We start from the raw sequence: 22,392 nt of genomic DNA on the forward strand, positions 1-22,392 counted from the left end.
AGTTGCAGAACATCAAGTCTTCCCCGCCTGGCCTATTTAACGCCACGAGGATAATGAAGCAGGTGACGCTCCTCATCGCAGGTTCAATGTCTTTAAACCGTCGGATGAAACTTCATTTTGAACCAAAAAAAAAATCATGATTTCATGCCTAATAGTGTCAAGGTCTGATTTAAAGAAAACCCATGTTTAATTTGATTATATTGGGGCGGGGGAAGAAAAAAACACAAATTGTCTCTTCATCGAGCGAGTTTTTGACATTTTTACAGCCGGCGATATTTTCGGAGCGCCTTCTTTTACTTTTTTTTTTTTCTTCCTCCAAATACTAATCTCAGACAGATAAAAATCTATTTCATTTCAGCTGCAATGTCAAACGTATGGCGAGCAGCAAACGTGTTTACAGCATAAAAACCTGCGTGATATGCTTGTGTCTGCGTGTGCGTGTGTGTCAAAGTGTGTGTGTGTGTGTGTGTGTGTGTGTGTGTGTGATTGAGGGATTAAAGATGAATGAGGCTCAAGGTGAGCCGGGGACGCTGCGGCGCATCTAACTTGACCAAAGTGATGTTTGGTCTCCGTTTGGATGTCGCTCAACAGTCCCAGACTCCAGACTCTCGTGTGCATGTATGCACGTGTGCACGTGTGCACGTGTGCACGTGTGCACGCGTGTGCGTGTGTGCATGGCACTGCTGGCGTGTCGTTACCCTCGTGGGGTCCATTCCGTAGCGTTTCCCCAGATCATCCAGAGATATTTTGTGGTCGTCCTGCAGGGAGAAAAACAGCGTAATGTTAATCGGCCAGTAAAATAACATCGAAGGGAATTTGTCTTCGACTTATATGAGAGTAGATGTAACTTTACAGTAATACATTTGATGTTGTGCGAAGCTGCGGATGCGAAGCGGATTTTTTTTATAACCCGCCAGAGTCAAATATATTGCGAGGGCGTAGCGCTGATGCATTACGCTCCTCCATCCTGCCGCAGAAATATTTTATTCTCTGTTTCCGACGTGGATCCAGGAGCTCCACATTTCTGTGATTCATTCCCCGTGTCAGATCAAAGAGGTCAAGCCGTGAAGTCCACTCCCCCTTCTGCATTATCGAGTAGCGCTGATCTCAAGGTGAGCAAACTGTCTCTTCTCTGTGACCCTCCCTCTTTCAAAACTGTTTTCCGCCATTAAAAAAAAAAGCGCTTTGTGACGGTTTGGTGCGCTTATTCCACGTGCAACTGGCCAAAGATGTTTCATCCCACTGCAGCTAAAATGCAGTTTGGTACAGTGGTGACAAAGACTCCAGCTGTCAGGATGGTGTCGGCTCCTCGTGACTGAAGGGCTGCTTTCTTCTCTCTCTCTCCCGCGAGAGAGAGAGGCGAGAAATCCATCAATTTCTCCACCGCCAGACAGCATCGCCTCAAGGGGACCGCGATGAAATGTAGCTGCGAGCAATTTGGCCACAATCAGCGCTAGTTAAGCTGTATTTACGCGCCTCCTACACCCAATATTGATCAGCCATTGTCTGGTGGTTGTTTAACGGATTTCTGGGAGGGGAAAATGTGGGAAATCACTAACTGAAGTAGTACATGAAGCAGCCTGATTGAAAGAAAAACACTAAATCCCAAAACTACGCTGTGTTGACAGCATCCTTTTTTTTTTTGCGTCTCTTTTTTCCCCTCCACCCGCTCCTTTAATCAGTCACAGGCCAAGTTGATAATTGACAAGAGCTGCTTTATCAGAGAGAGTGCACGCAGCAAAACGTACCCCAGTTTTCACGGGCGTCGCTCGGCTGCGTTTTGACAACACCTCAAAGAGATACAGCGCCGCACAAGACAAAAACTCTGCTCCACGCTGCTGGTGGCCCACAAATTATTCAGCATCTTTCAAAGTACAAAGACGAGCAGCCAGAGAGGCGGCAGCGCGGCGAGCGGAGGACGGCCCGCGTCTGCCGCTGACGACGCCGAGCAGGTTGGATTGACTTTTTTTTGTTTACCGGGCCCATTGTTTTTCCTTTAAGTTATTGGAAACCATGCGGGAAAACCTTCCCGCGCCCATTTTAAGTCCCAGCATGCCCCAATCAGACAATCTTTTGGCCTAAAATACATAATTTTTCCCTTTTTTAAACCGAACGACACAGTTGTTTTGACTGAAACTCCTTCCTAACAGCACAAAACTTTGTTTTATTCAGATTTTAGTTACAGATTTACATTCTTTAGGTCCTAATCTTTCCAAAAAGGTGTCTTATTGACGCTCCAGGAGGCATTTTTAGGAAATCTGGCTCACATCATGCTGGATGTTCATAGTTACGATGAAAATATCTTTTAAAAGGGATTTTTTTTGCAGATATACATTTTTTTTCCTAAGACTTTGCTGAACAAATACAAACAATAAACACAAGTATTGGAATTAATTTGGGCTTCCTACGACGACTCAAACAGGGGAAAGAGGTCTGGAGCCAACGTTGGTTCAGTTTTCTTCGGGTTGAAGCCTCGTTAAATAACGCCGGTTGTCTTTTCGTGCGTTTGGAGGAGCAGCGGCGATGGAAACAGTCGCAGCAGAGTGAGTGTGTGTGCTGACGGGAAGCGACAGCTGTTTTTTCTTACCAAGGACACTTCCTTCTTCAGCTCATCCAAGTTCCTGTCCTTCTTCTTCCTCTTCCCTCCATTCTCGGCACCACACTAGAGGATTATGCAGGGTGAAAAGAGAGATTACCAAACTGTACATCGGGGTCCGGCAGGAGGGGGAGGTCAGGCTATCATCCCTCGAAAACCTGCAGGAGAAGCCAAATGGTTGCTGCCCCATTGTGTGCCCACCCGTTTACATTCATAACCATCATATTACAAGCTATCAGCGTGCGCACAATGGACTTAGTTCATTTCAATCTGCTGGCACTGTTGGCAAACCATTCACTGAATATGGGAAGAGGGGAAATATTTTGCATTGGAGTGGGAGTTCCTCATTTGTGTGTGTGTGTGTGTGTGTGTGTGTGTGTGTCATGAAGAATGGTGCATCATGGAAATCATCTGCTGCTGTCAGTCTCCTCTTAGCGGCACGTGTGCATGTCGGTTGAAGGAGGGCTACACGAGGGGCGACCGGGGAGGAGAGAGAGAGAGAGAGAGAGAGAGCGAGTGACACAGTGAAAAAGTAATCAAAAAGAGCCAAACAGGGAGCGCAGAGCCGGTGGAGTGCCTGAAATGTGTCTGGCATAGCAATTTCCACCCCACTGTGCGCGAGGAAGATTACCAGCCTGTCCTACCATAAAGCTAAATGGAATGGGCCTGATGGAGAGAATAAAAACAAAATTACGTAATTACCCAAATAAACAGCGAGCCGGGAATGAAACCTATTGAGGGGAAAAGCTATCATCCTGAGATGTGACTGTCTGCAAGAAGAAGAAGAAGAAGAAACAGCAGCATTGTGGGAAATCCAGACCCTGCAGACGCAGTTTATAAATCTCAGTAGTTTTCCATGATGCATGTCGGCGCCATATGCTGCCGCTGTATATGAAGCACGCAGCGGGAGCGCAGACGGAGTTCATGCGTTCAGTTACAACAGGAGGAAGGAAAACGAGGTTTTGAGTGTTAATAAAACGGACCGCACTGTTTTTGTTTTTGTAAATGCCCCAAACAAACAAACAAACAAACAAACAAAAAACACAGAACTTACCCCTCTGCCCATGCTGAACGTCCAGACGTCTGCAGGTTACAATGTGAAGGACGGAGCTCGCGGCCCCCGCCCGCCCGCCCGCCCGCCCTCCACCCGCCACAGCTGAGACCCCCCGCCCCCATGTGAGGAAGACATTGGTGGCTTTTTTTGGGGCCTGGCACCCCCCCTTGTTCCCTCACTACTCGCTCCCTTCTGTCTGAGTAACCTGAGCCATGCAGCTCCCACTACTACGCTGCTGTCCCAGGGCCTCTGCACCCTCCACCCTCCACCCGAAACACCTCCACCCGAAACACATGCTCACACACTGTGGGGCTTTCTGTGTTTGTACCTGCACCTGCTCAGTGTGTTCCACACCCCACTCAACACACACACACACACACATACATACAGATATAGACACATGCACAAACACACAAACACAACAAAGGCACACACACACCCACCAACACACACAGGCACTCCACAAACACACACACACACACACATACACCTACACTCCCCCCTACCACTCCATACACACACACACACACACACACACACACCAGCCCCCCCATATGCATACTCTTAGTGGGGCTTTCTGTGTTTGTACCTGCACCTGCTCAGGAGGTTCCACACCCCCTCAACACACACACAAAAAAACAACAACAACCAATCCATCACTCACTGCTGTCAGCACAACATTTTAAACCTTGCACTCTGCATAACATACGTATTTATGACTAAAATTGATAACAAGGGCCCGACATCAGCGCTGCAGTGACGTGAAGCTGATTCTGAGCTCAGCCTCAAGTCGTCCGTTCTGCACACGAATCCGTCCCGTCGTCTCTTAATTGGAACTCAAAGATGAACTTTCTCCTGCTTGGATTCAAAGTGACTCGGCGCTAGCGCCGCGCCGCGAATAGCTTTAAGTCCGACGTATTTAGAGCATAAGGCAGGTCGTCAGCGCTGCGCCCACGCAACAGCTCCCGTGTCAGATGAACTACCAAATGTTCCAAGTGAGTTTATTTTACCCTTCCCACATTGCAAGGCCTCTAATCCTGTACGGGCTCTATTGTCTGATGAGCCGCTGCGGTGAAACCCTTTTTTTTCAAGGTTTTTAATTTCAGTTTTTCTCAAGGATGTTTTCTCGTTTATTTTGCTGTTCGTACCCCTTGAGTTTAGCATATGTCCTTGATGTGTGTGAGAGAGTAAAGTGTCTCGTTTCACAGAGAAAGTAAATGTAACAGGAAGCAGAGATGCGATTAAACAGGTCATGTGACCCTCAATGGGTGAAGGAGCAAGAGTGGGAAAGCTAAAATGATGTCAGGCTAATATTCTGGCCTCTATCTTAAAGGGATATAAGGTAGCTTTTGAAAGAGGAAATAACACGTTATTTATGAATAATACTTTATAAAGTACCCTCTTACTTAGTTCAGTACACTCAGGGGTTTAGCTCCCAAAGCTAAACCCCTGAGTGTGTGTGTGATGTAGCTTATGGTGGCTAATGTTAGCCTGCTTCAAGACTGTTGTCGAGCTAACGTTGAGTCAGTTTAGGTAACTTCATGACTCTTTGCAACTTGTTCTGTGTCAACATAAGATGAACATTGAGAGGGTTAAGTTACTTAAATCAGACCAGCAAGTTAGCTCGTAAATCAGAATTAAGAGCGAGCAACGACGTCCCACCCGAGTTCACTGCGTTCCAGTTCAAGAAGTTCCTAAAAATATGGTTTGCTCCAGCCAGGTGAGCTATTATTAGCAATACCTGTTGATAACAACACATTACAGCGATATTACGAGCATGCAAGTCAAGCAGAAGTCCTAATGAACCGCATTCTACTCCAGATGTTTTACTGTTGATGGCAGCCATCTTGGATTTTTTGGAGGTTGGGGGAGTTCATCCGACTTCAATCAAAAAAATCCAACTTCAAGTGGCGTTCTCGTTCGTTCCTTGGGAAATGAGTCATGTGGATGCACCGATTGACTCCTGCCAGGCGTAATGACGCATAGTTACTGGACCCATCAGCCTCGATGCCTTTGTGCTCGTTTATGACCGTGACCTCTTGTGGCGTCGTGGACGGCGATTCGCCCTTTTCTGAAAAGCATTTTATTGACTGTTTCAGACCATCTGAGTGCACCGTTCTCATTTAATTTGTACAGGTGCAGAGATGTAAAACACACACACACACACAAAAATACAATTTGTGGTTTTAGGGGGGAGATATTTGCTGTTGCCAGGCAACAACAATGAGACGCGAGGAAGCCTCCGGCTGTTGTTTGTCAAGATATAGTTACACATCTCCCTTTAAAGCCCAAATGATCATTTTTACCTTTGTCTTTGTGTGTAAAACAAACAAAGCAGATGCAGTATGTTAATAAGTGTGCATAACAGGTGTTGCTTGGAATACTTCTCCAGTTCATAGCTAGCCGTTTCTCCTTGCTTCCGGCTTTCATGCTAAGCTAAGCTAAGAGTCTCCTTATCACACACACACACGCATAGGAGAGTGAGATATCAATCTTCTCGTCTAACTCTCAGCAAGAAAGCGGTCATATTTAACCTTCTGTCAAGCTATTTCCTGAAACGGTGTAATCACAGAGGCGCCTTCATTCCAGCAGTTCACTGGTCCCGAGGTAAAGACTGTGGTTGCACCGTGAGTTTAACCGTCTGAATACAAAGCAGAGCATTTTCCGAAAAGGTAATGCGTGCCCGCTGAACCCGGCTCGACCATTAAGTCGAGAAAAAAGAATTAGGTTGCTCTAAATCACACCTCATTTTGTGACCCTCCCGTAAAATGTGAAAAGGTTGTAAATGGTCACTGAGCATTTATTTTCAGTTCATCGTCATTATTTTTTTTTGGCAACACGAGGCATGGAAGAGGTGAGACCCTTTCACTCCTCACCTGCCGCCACAAAGCAAATGTTTCAAAGTTTAGGATCAAAACAGAAATACTTTATGAATTTTAAAAGAAAACCACCTGCGACACATCTCATCTATAGAGTCCTTATTGTGTATGCAAATGTCTTTAGATGGTTAATAAGGCTCGTGCTTCATCAGAGTATTCAAATCTTTGAATCAAATGTTTTTGGAGGGGAATTTATTCTTTTGAAAAGTTCATGAAAGCACGTTTTGGCAGAGATTACACAACGCTCGAGCTGAAAGAAAGCAGACTGCACACACACTCTCAGCTGGGTTTACTTTGTCTTTTGTCAACAGCCACGCTCGGGGCTTAAACTTTTTATTTACGGTCTCTTTACAACACATTATACAGAGTCATCAAAAGTTGTTAGTGCTCTGGAATTATCACAAGCATTAAAATAAATGTAAAAAAAAAAAAAAAAAAAAATGTAAGAAGCTCCAGTCATTTCAAATAAATGAGGGTTATTGCGCAACTTTGACTAATACGGTTCATAATACATATAAAACATTGTTTTTAAAAGGCATTTTAATGCAGTTTGTCTTATGTAAGGTGTCTGTGTGGCTTGGCTGCAAAAGAAGAAAGACATTCCCACTCGTCCGTGTGACCGGACGGTTAAACAGCGACCCGTGAAACAGATCTCCAGTTATAAATACGTGGATCCTAGCACCTCCTATTGCTGTTATGAATTTTAAAGGAACATTCAAGTCTACACTATCCACCCTGCATATCAAGCACGCAGATCGCAATCCATCTTTGGCTCAGGGTTGGGGAAAGGAGCACCTTTTAAAAGAAAGCTCTGGGGGGGTGAAGCGCCGACTATCTGTGGTGATACATATGGATTTTTGGCTTGGCTTAACACGGCAGATAAGTCCTCGTCCTCCTCCGAAGAGCCATCTCCCACAGCAAGCACCTTTTTTTATTTATTTGTTTTGCTCCCCAGCCACACCGCGTTGAATCCGAGGCTAACCCAACCCTTATCCACCCGTCATTTTCTCTCTGACACCGCGCGACAACCTCGATTTCTCCCAATCAATCACAGAAATAAAGCGTACACCAGAGAGACAGCCACACAGTACCTTCCATAACACACAAGGACCAGAAATATAATGACATACTCCTTTTCGAATACCATCACATTTCTTCCCTGCCTCGATAAACATGTTCTCCGCGTCTCAGAAAACATTTGCTTTACTTAGGGTGACATGCTGTTTGTTTGTTTTGTTGTATGAAATCTCACTCTTAACTAAACACACATATACATAAAACACGCGTCGTATTTGCGACCGGAAGAGAGCTAGCTATTATAAGTTTGTGTTCGGCGTCTTCGGTGAGAACCAAAAGGCGGATTTTTTTTTTTGTTTTTTTTTCTGCCCGTGTGTTTCCGTCCTCGGCCAGTGAGGGGCGGCGGAGAGCGTCGAGGCAATCGCTCCGGCGGAAACGGCACAGTGGAGGGTTTGGAGGAAGAAGGGAGACGTGGTGGGTGGGTGGGTGGGTGGGTGGGTGTGTGTGGGGGAGAGAGGGAGGGAGAAAGGGAGGAGGCCTTTTGAAGGGCAAGCGAGAGGGCGTTCGTCGATCATCGGGCGAGCCGCAGGGAAAGGGAGAGAGAGAGATGTCCGTCATCGAGTTTGAGGAAGAGAAGAAGAAGGACGAGGAGGAAGGACAGAAGAGGAGCATTGAGCTGTAGGCCTGGCAGTCAGATAAGGAGAGGCTTAAAGAGTGGAAGTGGATTGTGTATAGGCCCCTTTTCTTTTATTCTGTGCGGAGGGGAATAATGCAGCGCCAGAGTCTCGACTGAACGACAGGAAGAGGTGGAGATAAAGGAAGCCGAAGACGCGAAGACAGAGAGAAGCGAAACAAGGGGGCCGTACGGAGGGAGGAGATGAATCCCGAGATGGGAGCAGAGATGAAAGAAGTGAACAAGGAGAGAGAGAGAAGAAGAAGAAGACAGCGAGGGAGGGAGGGCAGGGAGATGGAGAGAGAGAGATATCCCGTTTCCAGTGCGCGCTAGCTAAAATAATTAGCCCTGGGTTTCAGGAGGAGGAGGAGGAGGAGGAGGAGGAACGTACGAGCGGATTAACTGGACCTAAAATAGCTCGGAGAGCGCGGACCTCTTCCTGTTAAGCTCCCTTGAGTCAGAGCGAGAGCGTCCACTACCTCCCTCCCTCCCCCGAACGGCCCGTGACGTCATTCCTAGTCGTCGGTCGCCGGCCGTCGAGTCAACAGCGTGGCTCCAACCTCTATAAAACCCATCCTCCCCCCTGCTCACCTCTTTCTTTTCTCTTTTTTCTCCCTCCCTCCCTCCCTCCGTTAGCAGAAAAATGTGCAGCTGTTACAGTAAGGGCCGTGCGCTCTGATAGCGCCAGAAATAGCGCCCTTTAGCCAGGGCAGGGGACACGGCGACAACCTCCATTAGCTCAAATGCGAGAGGATTGAATCACCCCTCGAGCTCGGGGGCTTGAACCTCCCCGGGAATCATATTTCTCTCTCGCTATCACTCTCCGGCTCCCCTTCCTCTCTCCATCTGAAGCCCAGAGTGCACTCACAGCTCCGCTCGGTGTGTGCGATTGAGTCGTAAACATTAAGGAGAAGAGGGGGGGATGTCTTTTGGGTTCCTCTTAAGGAAGTTATGTGCGTGGTTAAAGCTTTGAACAGTTTTACAGTTTGCCCAATGAGTGCATACGGGGTTCTCTCTCTCCGATCAGCCGCTGTAAAAATGATTTGACGTCGGAGGACTATTCTTACAGCCAGCGCTGCCTTGAAAGAGTGGAGATAATGGGAAATAATGGGGGTCGCATCAGGCTGGGCAGAATGGGAGGGAGAAGACTAGAGGAGTGGAGGCAGTCATGGAGAAGTCAGACCTTTATCTACAGGAGAGAGAGAGAGAAAGGAAAGAAAAGAGGGGAGGGAAGTGAGAGAGGAAGAGAAACAGGATAGAGCAGTTAGCATATAAATCACTTCTGTAATTTGAATTAACAAGAAAGTCAGGAAATCCACAGTGGGAGAGGAAGAGACGGGGGTCGGAGAGGAAAAGGGGGGATGTAGATCAGTGTGGAGGGGAGGAAGTTAGCGTCTGACAGGTCGCCGACGGAGGGAAAAAGAAGGGGAGGAAAAAAGAAAGAAAAGCAAATTGGCTTGTCCCGGCAGCTTGGGATCCGTGATGCGTATCGGACGCACTTGGAGAACGCTTTTCTTTTTCTGCGGCGGCGGCGGCGGCGTTGGATAGCATCACGGTGAAAGGAACCAGAGAGGCAAAACCCGGGGAGCAGCGTTTTAAAAAAAAAAAAAAAAAAAAAAAAAAAGAAAAGATTTTGTTATCAAACCCCGAGCCGTCGTAGGGTCTCGCTTCAAATGGCATATCTTATGACCTGACAAAAGCACTCGGGGCGCCGGTGGCTGGCGCGTCGGAGATTATCACGACATCTCAGATCTCGTGGCGCTCGCGCGTCTGCGGTCGCCGGCCTGTGACAAGAGCAGATATGCTTTGACTCGTTTACTCAGGGACTCGGGTTTGCGGTGAGCGCGTCGCAGGTTTCCGCCGTCTCGTCGGTGGACTTTTCCCACCCTCCTCCTCCTCCTCACTCCATCCATCCCTCCCTCCCTCCCTCCTCCTCCTCTCTGTTGCTTCATCTTTTGAACATGAGCTGGTCGGCGAGGCGAGAGAGGAAGCCAGGCGGTTTGGACCTCCCTGGCCCTCCCTCGCCGCCGGGCCTCTCCTCCCCATTTCGGCGGGTCAGCTCCAGCTCAATGGTCATCAGCACCCGGCCCGGACCCCCCTCCTCCTCCTCCCCACCTCCTCCTCCCACCACCACCCTCTGCTGCTGCTTCTGCTTCTCCTTGAACAGCGCCAGGTGGACGGGCTGGAGCAGCCGGCCGGCGAGCCCGCCCCAGCCCTTCCCCGAATCCTATTTCTTATCCTTGCGCGACTCCTGCTTCTTCTTTTCCGAGGCGGCCGCCTTCACCTTGGCGGGGTCGGCGGACGGCACGGGGCCCTGTGGGGGAGGGGTTGGGGGGGGGGAGAGAGGGCCGAGGGGGTGGGAGGGGGGGGAGAACAGGGGAGGAGAGTCACTTCAGGAGGAAAGGAGCGTGGGGGGAGGACGGAGGAAAGGGAGGGTGAGATGGGCGCGTTAGAGATGAGAGGATGAGAGATGGAGTTGTCAGGCGGAGCTGTGTGAAGAGGGCAGAAGAAAAAATACACATTTAGGAGGAGGAGGACACACACACACACAGAGAGAGAGAAAGAGAGAGAGGCGGATAGGGGTGAGGAGGTAGAGAGACAGTCCTTTTAGGGGAGAGGGTAGCAAGTGAGGGGGGGTGGTGTCCAGAGCTGTAAGGGGGTGACAAAACAGGTAACCATGCGTTAGGACGGGGCACAGTGGCAGGAAGGCTCCGTACACCTGTGACAACTGAGTGACAAATGATCAATAACACACACAATACACACACATTCACATGCGCACACACACACAGAGAGACACACACACGCACACACAACGTCAACCCGATTGGGTTCTTATCAGGATTTGACTACTTGAGACTTTTGTCATGTCTAAAATCTTTCAAATTTGACCGACCTTGTTGGATTTTTTTTCCTGTTTTCGGTCACAGATCATCAAAAGATCATCGACTCTCGGCTTCAATTCCCAAAAGCTTCATTAAATCATTCAAATCGGGCCTTCATTTCCACGCTTAACATAAAGTCGCCCTTGCTTTAAAGTGTTATTTCTCTCCGGTTTAGTGCCGTACTAACGATTATGTCATCATTAGTCAGGATGTGTTTGTTTATTCTCTCCTCGCTGTGTTTTCAATGCACGGCCTCGTCTGCAACGTCTCGAAAGAGAGAAAAAGATGTTGTTTCTCTCTCGCTGCTCATTCTATGTTCACCTTATTTCAACCTCCACACCGTGCATACTGTGTGTGTGTGTGGGGACGGGGGGGAAATGTTGACACTAACATCTACACGGAGAGGAAATATGAAAAGCTGCACTCCGATACCGTGACCCAGAGAGCTGGGGAACTACCTGGACATGAATTATTTGTCCACAAATCACATAAATGGGCCAAAATAATGAATATTTAAAGTTGACGGCGGATATAATCATTCGTCTGAATCCGTTTGGCCGCCGCCTCGCTGATGGACCGCATTCAGCCTTTCCTCTTCATCTTCCTTGTTCTTATATAATTCACCCATTCGCTCCCACTCATCCTGTAGGTTGTCCAAAAAAAAAAAAAAAATCATCTCGGAGGAGAAATCGATGAAGGGAAAAGGAGGACGGAAGTAAAGTAAAGCTTCATTTGAGCACAACAAATCCATCCGGGAGGACCGGCCGGCGTCGAGAAGAGGTCAAGGTAACACTTAACGTGACAACCGGCTGTCTTCCAGGTGCATTAACCTGCGAGTTAACCCGTCGAAACGTCTCATAAGTGCACGGCAATACTCTGATGGAGCCTAATGAAACTTCACTCGTGGGGCGTGTGCGCTACGCCTGCTTTAAATACTCTTCACGAGGTGGAGCCGCGGGGCCAGAACGCTGTTTTAAAGTGTCACGAGCGAGAGGCCGCCGCGAGGCTCGGAGACTGAAATGCATCGGGTCGGCGGCACGCTGGAGGCCGCCGAAGCTCCCACTAATAACCCCCCTACTGATTGCATTAGAGAATGCATCGTCTTTAATCACGCGGCGTGCCGAAGCAGCACGCAGCTGCGACGAGACGGCCAATCCGGCCGCACGACATCCGGCCTCCACGGCGGGGGGGTGTGCGGCGGCGTGTGTGCAGCTCATCCGGTGTCATTACCTTCCGTCATACTTACATCCTCTCATACATCATTGTATTGTTTACCGCTATGCGCCGCCGTCAGTTGTGCTGCGGTATCGCAGCCCCCCCCTCTCACTCCCCCCACCACCACCACCCTCCTCCACCACGCTAATGACGGGGCTGCCTTGTAAGCACACTGGAGCCTGATGCTGCTGCTTAGGCAGAACGCACCTCCTCCTCCTCCTCCTCCTCCTCCTCCTCCCCCATCGCTACAGGGGCTGCACACACACTTCAAAAGGAAGTGTGGGGCACAGTGGCAGAACAGGAGGGGCTGGCGGGGGGGAAGAAGGGGGAGAGGAAGATGGGAAGGTAAGTGTCTGCCTCCCCGGCTGCATACTAAAGAGAGAGAGACGGTGACAGGTGAGCACGGGGAGATTGAGAGGTGGATGAAGAGTGAGAGGTAGAGATTTTATGTCCAGAAACCGGAGCTGATCAGAAACCCAGGACACCTGAGGAGGGAGAGAGAGAGAGAGAGAGCGAGAGACAGAGAGAGAGAGAGAGAGAGAGAGAGAGAGAGAGAGAGAGAGAGAGAGAGAGAGAGAGAGAGAAGGACTGGGAAGAGGGAGTGATGTGATGCGATGGTGGTGGTGGTGGGTTGAAGGGTTAGGGAGGGGGACGGGCAGGGAATTACAGACAGATAGATGCTTCTCATGGTCGGCAAGGAAGTGGAAGGTAGGGGAGAGGAGGAGGAGGAGGAGGAGGAGGAGGAAGAGGAAGAGGAGGATGCGACTGAAGAGAGGGAGGAAGACTGGGGACTGGATAAAAGGAAAGTAAATGAGAGAGCGAAGGAGGGGGAGTGAAGTATATTGAAGTAAGGTGGGGAGGAGGGGGAGGGAATTGGGGGATGGAGAGCAGAATGGGTGGGTTGTGTGTGTGTGTGTGTGTGTGTGTGTGTGTGTGTGTGTGTGTGTGTGTGTGTGAGAGAGAGAGAGAGAGAGAGCGCTCTGATCGATACAGAGTGCACTCAATTATCATTCCGGTACAGTGTGTGTGAGCTTCCGTCTGTGTGTGTGTGTGTGTGTGTGTGTGTGTGTGTGTGTGGCTGCGGGGGTGAACTCCTCTCCCACAACTCCACCTAATGGGGAGTAGCACACACCACAGGGTTCCTTTGTCCCACTGTCTCACTCGCTCCCACACACACACTCTCTCACACACACACACACAGCCTTTTTTTGGAGATGTGCAGTGCAAGCCCAGCACACTGAGTACCTACGAAGATGGCGAGGCCGATACAGGAATTGTGTCGTGTCAGCAGAGCCTTCTAATAAGGGCTATTTGATCAAACAACCGCTTACGAGCGCGCTGCAGAAATCCCAGGAGCCCTCTGCGTTGCGGCGTAGCTTCACTACGAGGGGAGGAATCGTCTCAGAGGGCAACAAATACAAATAAAAAGGATAAAAATAAGAAATGAGGGCGCGTGAGCCTCAGATGGTGGATGATTTCTTGCAAGACTTGAAGGGAGAAGTAACTGTAAATGACAACTTTGTCAAATATCCCTGTGTCCTTTTTTGGCGGGGAGTTATTTATGCATGTATGCACTGTCACCCACCGCCGGCGCCGGAGAGCGACTGACTGCAGCTCGATGAGCAACCTGACAATCAGACGACAGTAGAAAAAAAAAGAGGAAAGAAGAAGAAGACAGAGGTGGGAAGAAGGCGACTGAACAGCGCTTCCTTTGAAGGCCCGGAGGGAAGGCGTCGCCCCCTGGAGGTTTAAGCCACGCGTCTTCACGTTAGCTTACAGCTGCGGCTAAACACCGCTTTGCGCCACGCGTCTTTACGTTAGCTTACAGCTGCCGCTAAATGGCACTTTGCATCACGTGTCTTCACGTTAGCTTACAGCTGCCGCTAAATGACGCTTTGCGCCACGCGTCTTCACGTTAGCTTACACCTGTGGCTAATGACGCTTTGTGCCACACGTCTTCACGTTAGCTTACAGCTGCCGCTAAATGACACTTTGCACCACGCGTCTTTACGTTAGCTTACAGCTGCCGCTAAATGACACTTTGCGCCACGCGTCTTCACGTTAGCTTACAGCTGCCGCTAAATGAAGCTTTGCGCCACACGTCTTCACGTTAGCTTACAGCTGCCGCTAAATGACGCTTTGCGCCACGCGTCTTCACGTTAGCTTACAGCTGTGGCTAAACGACGCTTTGCGTGTTTTTAATTTCAAATAGGAACCTGAATCCCTTGATGCCCTCAACCCCCCCCCCTCCTCCGCCCCCCCACCCTCATTATCAGCAGTCAAAGGCGTGCAGTCGATTACACGACACCCCCGCAACCATCCGGCCCCGCATTACCACAGAGTAATCAAACACGGCTTGCCCCGGTGCCTTGTATTTACAAAAGAATACAAGCCACCAAAATGTCTGAATAATCCACCACTTGAGGCTATCGCTCTCCCAAGAGGAAGAGAGAGGAGGCGGCGGGTGGGATGAGGGGGGGGGGGGGGGGGAATATCCCAAATCCTTGGCGCGCAGCAGTGTTAAAAAAAATAAAAAAACCAGCGATAACAGCCCAGACCATAATAGGCCTGGTGATTTTCATTTGAGTCCCAGGGAGCGAAATCAGCAGCTCCCGTCCCTTCTCCCCCCACTGCGAGCAAATCAGACCCCAATTCAATGCAAGCGACAAGCGCCGCTCGGCCATTTCACAGTGGTTTGATTCTTTTTTGCCCCTTGGCTGTTTACGCTGTTTGGCCCCCCTGAGGGAGCTGAAAGGGGGGGAGGAAGGGGGTGAGGGCCACCAGAAAGAGAGAGATTAGAGCGACGGCGTCAGCTTTAAAGCTCCTCCAACGGCAAGGCGGCACTCGAGATCCTAACGGCCTGAACACAGTTGTTAGAGTTTGTGGCTTTGTTGCTGCTTCGAGGAAGAAGGAGTCGGACATGTTGGGGCGCCGGGCTCGGACTCGTCTGCGCCGCGAATGATGAATATTTCATTCCGACGACACGTTTTCTGACACCGAACGTCGTCCAAAAAAAAAATGGCCGTCAATTCAGTATTTAGCGCCCCCCCCCCCCCCCCCCCCCCCTCCTCCTAACCCAGAATGTGACAACGGACCGAGCTGTTGTGTTTGTCGTCCACAGGCTGGATGTGCACATGTGCTGGAGCGTGTCAGGGAAGGAGGAAGAGGAGGAGGAGGAGGAGGAGGAAGAGGGGATGGTTCAGAAAGGAGCGGAGGGAACTTGCCTGTCTCTGCTGTGATCCCTCTTTCTTTTTCTTGCCATGTTTGCTGGAGGGGACAAAAGAAAGACAATGTCAGGATGTCGAATCCATCTCTCCCTCCAGTGGTCACGGGGCAGCACCGGCCGGCAGCCATCGCGACATCGACTCAATCTACTGGCTTTGTCTCTGGCGCGGACCCCCACCCGCCCCGCCCACCCTCCACCCCTCAGGCGCCAGATGCGTCAAGATCCCGTGAGATTGGATCGGTATGAGCAAGACGATGGATCCCATCATCTACAATCGTGTGGATTATCCACTCAGGATCTCTGGCTTCACTTCGCTTAATCATCTCCGTCTTTGCACTGTTTCCTAGATTAAATCTAAACGAGAGATCATGATGCGTCTCTTTCCGGCCGACTAACTCCCCGATCTAAACCCTGGAAACGCCCCCCCGACTGAGTCGATCCTGGCTAGGCCAGCTTGGCCACGCAGGTGTCGGTGCCGGGGATGGGCTCGGGCCTCGGCTGCAGCCCCTGGCACAGAACCGTCTGGCAGAGCGCCGCCGCCGCCGCCGCCGCCACCGGCCACGGGCCGGGCACTGACCTGACGCTGAGGCTGAAGACGCGGCGCGCCACCAGGAACCTCATCAGGTAGTAGATGACCACGATGAGCACCAGCAGGCCCAGCACCACCCCGATGATGGCCCCCGTGATCACGCCGGCCTGGATGGGAACTGGGGAGAGAAAGAAGGAGGGAGGGCGGTTAGAAGGATGAAGAGGAGGAAGAGGAGCGGGCGAGGAAGTGACATCGTAGGAGGGAGGAAAAAATGTCATAGGAGGGAGGAAAAGACGTCGTAGGAGGGAGGAAATGGATAGGAGAGGAAGACGAGGGACGAACCAATGAGGAAAGAGAAAGGGTAAACGTGAGCGGCAGAGGAAACGACGTCATAGGAGGGAGGAAAGACGTCATAGGAGGGAGGAAAAGACGTCATAGGAGAGAGGAAAAGGAGGGAAGAAAAGACGTCATAGGAGAGAGGAAAAGACGTCATAGGAGGGAGGAAAAGGAGGGAAGAAAAGACGTCATAGGAGGGAGGAAAAGACGTCATAGGAGAGAGGAAAAGACGTCATAGGAGAGAGGAAAAGACGTCATAGAAGAGAGGAAAAGACGTCATAGGAGAGAGGAAAAGACGTCATAGGAGAGAGGAAAAGACGTCATAGGAGGGAGGAAAAGACGTTATAGGAGAGAGGAAAAGACGTCATAGGAGAGAGGAAAAGGAGGGAAGAAAAGATGTCATAGGAGAGAGGAAAAGACGTCATAGGAGAGAGGAAAAGGAGGGAAGAAAAGACGTCATAGGAGAGAGGAAAAGACGTCATAGGAGAGAGGAAAAGACGTCATAGGAGAGAGGAAAAGACGTCATAGGAGAGAGGAAAAGACGTTATAGGAGAGAGGAAAAGACGTCATAGGAGAGAGGAAAAGACGTCATTCATAGGAGGGAGGAAAAGACGTCATAGGAGAGAGGAAATGGACAGGAGAGGAAGACGAGAAACAAAGCGAGGAGGAAAGGAAACGAGAGATTAAAGTAAAACGGACAGGGAGAGCAAATAAAGGTTGACCGAAAGTAAAGAAGCCGAGTGCAGGAGAGACAGAAGGAGATGAAGAGGAGGGGCGGAGGAGAGGGGAGTACGAGGAGTCATGGAGGACGAGAGGAGAGAGATGGGAAGAGAAGGCGAGGAGGAAGAGGAGGAGGAGGAGGAGGAGGAGTGGGGGGGAAGCGAAAAGGGAGGCAGCGATAGCAATCTCAAACGGAGAAAGAGATAAAATTGTAATTGATTTCATTTAACGGGACCGGTGCGAGGAATTCCAAACGAGGCCGACCGGTCTGAAGGCAGCGCTCGCTCTCGTCTGACGCGCAGCGCAAATGGAGATTAATTTCAGAGTTTGGAATGATTAGAACAACAATTGAGAACAGTTGGCGTCTGATGGAGGAAATTCCACCCCAAAATGTGCCATATGGGCTCAGTGGAAAGCTAACGAGCAGACACAGATGTAAGACAATGCGGGAATTAGACTTTACATTCTGGGGGAATTAGATTTCCACCACCACCCTCCACCCTCCACCCTCCACCCATGTGACTCCTCACCCTTCTCGAAGACCAGCAGGCGGACGCTGGAGGGCCGGCCCACGATGTCAGGGGGGTTCTTGGCGTCGCAGGTGAAGGTGCCGTTGTCGTTGTAGTCCAGGTTCTTGATCAGGATGGAGCCGTCGCGGCGGCCCGGGTTCCCCACGAACTCCACGCGGTCCCTGAAGGGGCCCTTGTTGTCCACGTAGGCCATGCCGCCGGTGTAGTGGAAGATCTGGAGAGAGCGGGCGGAGCGAGCTACACGTGAATATAAAACATCGACTGGAGCGTCAGAAGTAAAAAAGATGTCCAAGTTATTGAGTGGAAGTCTGTGCTTCACGTGTTAAAGCTGCATTCTCTCTCCTGACCACCAGGGGGCGACTCCTCTGGTTGTATAGAAGTCTATGCTTCATGTGTTAAAGCTGCACTCTCTCTTGACCACCAGGGGGCGACTCCTCTGGTTGTATAGAAGTCTATGCTTCATGTGTTGAAGCTGCATTCTCTCTCCTGCTCTGGTTGTATAGAAGTCTATGCTTCATGTGTTGAAGCTGCATTCTCTCTCCTGCTCTGGTTGTATAGAAGTCTATGCTTCATGTGTTGAAGCTGCATTCTCTCTCCTGCTCTGGTTGTATAGAAGTCTATGCTTCATGTGTTAAAGCTGCATTCTCTCTCTTGACCACAAGGGTGGCGACTCCTCTGGTTGTATCGAAGTTTATGCTTCATGTGTTAAAGCTGCATTCTCTCTTGACCACCAGGGGGCGACTCCTCTGGTTGTATAGAAGTCTGTGCTTCATGTGTTAAAGCTGCATTCTCTCTCCTGACCACCAGGGGGGCGACTCCTCTGGTTGTATAGAAGTCTATGCTTCATGTGTTAAAGCTGCATTCTCTCTCCTGACCACCAGGGGGCGACTCCTCTGGTTGTATAGAAGTCTATGCTTCATGTGTTAAAGCTGCACTCTCTCTTGACCACTAGGGGGCGACTCCTCTGGTTGTATAGAAGTCTATAGAAATGACTCCTCTCTTTGCCCTTTAACATGGTGTGAACAGGCCATGAATCCCTTCTCTTCTTATTTTAAGTACAAATGCGCCTCGAGAACAGAAGAAACGTATGAAAGTGTAAATCCGTCGGGCAAAAGAAACGAGCGACGCCAGATAAGCGACAGAAGAGACGGAGAGAAGAAGAGAAATCCAGTTTCAAAGTGAGGGCACCGCCGGAGACGGATGAAAAGCGATGGAGGTTGCGGGGATGCAGGTAATGAGAAGAAGGAGGGAGGGGGGGGGGGGGGGGACAAAGGAGGCCGGGGGGCTGTGGAGGAGGAGATTAGGAGGAGGTGGACAGAGGGAGGCGCAGTCGTGACGGGGAGATAGAGAGATTAGAGCGATGGCGGGACGATAAGGGCAGGCCGAGTGAAATGAAAGAGCAGGTGGCAGCGGGAGGATTACAACGCAGGAGAGGAAGTTTCTGAGCGCTTGTTGTTTCCTCCTCCGAGTTCACGCACGCCTCCCGCACCACTTGTGTGTCAGAATAAATTGCTTGAGCGTGTGTGTGAGTGTGTGAGTGTGTGTGCGATGACATTTCAGACGTTCGCACAGGCCTGTCTGTGTTCGTCGGATTAAACCGGGATTTTTTTTTTCTTTCTTCAGATTGATTTGCAAAGTCTCCTGTTCTGTTAGTGACCTAAAAAATAAATGAAAAAGTACAAGTTTGCCCGATAAAGTTTCATGGAGTTCTCCATTCAGACATCATGCTCTCTCTCTCGCTCTCTCTCTCTCTCTCTCTCTCTTTCTCTCTCTCTTTGTCTCTTGGTGGCCGAGAGAAGTCGCAGCAATTGTTGGCGTGTTTTTGGCAGCACAAACCAAAAAAAAAGTGCATTTTCTTCTTGAATTTGAAGAAACTTCATTCAGGAAAATGAGGAAGTGACAGTTTGGCATGTCTACCGTCCCTCATGACTCATGACGAATGTCTTCCAGTATGTTCACCAACCAGCCGCTAACTTTATCTGCAGCTCGGTGCCGAGCAGGCGGGTAAATTTAGAGCGTTTTACGTTCATTTTGAGCTTTCTGGGTTGTTGTCTTTCCTTACAAACAGGAAGCGGCTGCAGGGTGAAAGCCACGCATGATGAGGGCATGAAAGTGGATGAAACAAAAAGCCGCAGGGGGCTGTGAAGCCAAAAACAATGAGCTTAAACATTCGCTGTTTTTGGTCGAGCTTACACTGATCTCATCAAGCGAAGCTTTAAAGTGGATGCGACTCATTTTATAGAGATTTACAGATCGCTGCAGGTCGCTGCACTGCTTCTGATCTGTTGCAGGCTGACGGCACACCTGTTAAACACCAGGGTACCAATGAGTGGACTGTAGTGTGTGTGTGTGTGTGTGTGTGTGTGTGTGTGTGTGTGTGTGTGTGTGTGTGTGTGTGTGTGTGTAGGCAGTTGGGATGGTATATTTCATCCTTGTCATTGCAACGCTCCGAGCTATAACAAGGAAATGGTTGTAATGATACACAGTTTTGCCATTTGTAATGATCTGTCTGTTTGTGTGTGTGTGTGTGTGTGTGTGTGTGTGTGTGTCTTACAGAGATGCTGTCCCGGGAGCCATCGGGCCTGTACGTCCAGGAGAAGGTGACGTCCTCCGAGGTCCAGCGCCAGGAGAAGAAGGAGCAGGACAGCCGGATGTCGGAGCCCAGCAGGGCGTGGCGCTCCCAGCCGGTGTAAATCACGATGGCCTGCGACTGCTCAGGCACTGCGGGCAGACACACAAAGCACGCCGATTCACGCACAAACCAACACCTTTGTGATATTCACGCTCCCGCTTTTGGTTTTGTTGTCGCATTTACGAGAATTTGCTGCAGAAAATGATTTGATTTGCAACCTGCAAAAAGCTTTTTGACGGGAGAGAAGCAAGTTAATGGACATAAAAAACATCAATGCACAGTCAAAAAAACAAACACTTGTTTGCAAAACATCCCTCCATGTTCTGGTATACTACACTAGAGTATATACTATATAGTACATAGTATATACTATATAGTATACACTCAATACGCTGGCATTCTTAAGTCTCTACACTCCTAAACAGTTTTCAACCTCTCACATAATGACAAGACGTTCCCTTTCTCCCCGAAATCTGCCAAATAATGTGTGCCAACACACACACTTAAACACACACACATTGTTAAACTGCACACTTAGCGGTGTCAGAGCCCCACATTGATTCACACACACACACACACTCAGTAAATATTTGGATTATTACTGGATTCTTGGTGCCCGTCTCTCAAAGTCAAAGAGGAACATCATCTTCTCCATTAATATGGATTACGTCGGCTGTATCGCGTGCACAGTTTATGCCTGAATAATATCTAATGATCGATGGTAATTTGATTTTTGGCCCTGCAAAAAAAAAAAAATCTATATTTTACTTCCCCCGTCTCGAAAGAAGGCGCTCATCTCCAAAAAACTCTTGACGTGAGCGTCATTGTTTTGGGTATTTAGGCGACACTGAGCCGCTGAGCGCGCGTGTGTGTGTGTGTGTGTGTGTGTGTGTGTGTGTGTGTGTGTGTGTGTGTGTGTGTGTGTGTGTGTAGGGGGGCTTGAAGCTGTCTTTCTCTCGGCACCCAGCGAGTAAAGTTCACAGCTCTCGCTGCGAGCGTCCTTGAGCCAGAAGAAAAAAAAAAAAATGTGTCAATGAAATCTCGCTTGACGTTTCTTTATTTATTTATTTTTTTTTTCAATTAAAATTCTGACAAATCTCTGACAGGAGAGGAGCAGGGAAAGCGGTTTGCTCGAGAGCAAAGTCTGTGCCGACCCGCCGCCCTTTAAAAGACATAATCATATTTTTTTTACTTTGCAGGCTTCTTAGAGACACCTGCTTCACTAGAGGAGCGCGCATGTGCACGCTGCATCGACACAAAGCACAATGTCTGTGTTTTTTTATTGAATCAATAGGTAAATGTGAAGATATTAATTCAAGCGCTTCAGTTTAGCATTGAGCCCGTGTGGAGGGAGATATCACACTTCAGAGAAAGATCAATTAGTTTCCTCTTAAGCCTCATTGACCCTTTTTTTTCTTCATTATCATCAAGACCATCAGGTTCAGGTAAGCGCCGGAGCAGAAAACACAGAAAAAAAAAGGGCCCCTCTTTCATTCACATCCTCACTTAACCTTTAACCCCTGCCTCAGATCATTTCTACATCTTTCAATAGACAAAAAATAGAAATCGTTCATGAAAAGGTTCACAGAGGATTTCCCTCGTTTCTTTTCTTTACCTATTCCCAGGAGGACGACCGACGCCAGCGCCAAAAACGTCAGCATGGTTTTCTGGCTTTTCTGCGCAGCTCCCAAAAAAAGAACGACGGTCGCCGAGGACGAGTCCCGCTGTGGAGGAAGAGGAGAAAGAGAGAGAGAGAGAGAGAGAGAGAGAGCGGAGAGGCGATGGACGCCAGGACAGAGGGCTTCAAAACGGGACAACAACAGGAAACCCACTGTCCGCTGGTTTATACCCAACCACACCCCTCGCACACGCAGGCCGGCCCGGCCCCACCCCTCCACCCTCCACCCTCCACCCTCCATCCTCCTGCCAATTCTCTCCATTTCGCCCCACATTGAAAACAAAGTACACACTTCATCCTGGGGGGAGGAGGGGAGGTGACGACGGCGAGCCACGCTGCTGCCAAGACTTTTTTTTTATAAAAACACTCTCGGCGTTACGCCGTTGATGAATGCAAAGAGATGACACCCATCGCCGTGGCTG

General features: G+C 49.6%; 2 protein-coding genes across 4 annotated transcripts in view; both read right to left on the reverse strand.

The window, feature by feature from the left end:
• The window catches only part of atp1a2a (ATPase Na+/K+ transporting subunit alpha 2a), a 40,914-nt gene extending 37,181 nt beyond the window's left edge, over positions 1 to 3,733 (reverse strand). The window contains exons 1-3 of the mRNA XM_068605016.1: positions 3,651 to 3,733; positions 2,588 to 2,662; positions 699 to 758 (exon numbers count right to left, since the gene is read on the reverse strand). Of these exons, the coding sequence (XP_068461117.1) occupies positions 699 to 758; positions 2,588 to 2,662; positions 3,651 to 3,662 (147 nt within the window). The 5' untranslated portion in view covers positions 3,663 to 3,733. The remainder of the gene's footprint in view (positions 1 to 698; positions 759 to 2,587; positions 2,663 to 3,650) is intronic.
• Positions 3,734 to 8,028: 4,295 nt separating this feature from the next.
• On the reverse strand, positions 8,029 to 22,058 carry mpz (myelin protein zero). Of its 3 annotated transcripts, XM_068605028.1 has the most exons (7): positions 21,908 to 22,058; positions 20,215 to 20,381; positions 17,661 to 17,874; positions 16,123 to 16,252; positions 15,544 to 15,586; positions 10,504 to 10,533; positions 8,029 to 9,408 (listed from the first exon to the last, which is right to left on the reverse strand). In XM_068605028.1, exons 1-7 carry the CDS (start codon positions 21,951 to 21,953, stop codon positions 9,397 to 9,399), a joined length of 642 nt encoding a protein of 213 aa, XP_068461129.1. In that variant the 5' UTR covers positions 21,954 to 22,058; the 3' UTR covers positions 8,029 to 9,396. The 3 variants fall into 3 exon arrangements, with proteins under 3 accessions (XP_068461129.1, XP_068461145.1, XP_068461137.1); XM_068605044.1 differs by lacking the exon at positions 10,504 to 10,533; XM_068605036.1 differs by lacking the exons at positions 8,029 to 9,408; positions 10,504 to 10,533 and adding an exon at positions 10,602 to 10,868.
• Positions 22,059 to 22,392: the final 334 nt, after the last annotated feature.

The sequence above is a fragment of the Clinocottus analis genome, unplaced genomic scaffold (assembly GCF_023055335.1).
Source record: "Clinocottus analis isolate CAN_PGR_092001 unplaced genomic scaffold, fCliAna1.0.p SCAF_11, whole genome shotgun sequence".
In the NCBI taxonomy this organism is placed as follows: Eukaryota; Metazoa; Chordata; class Actinopteri; order Perciformes; family Cottidae; genus Clinocottus; species Clinocottus analis.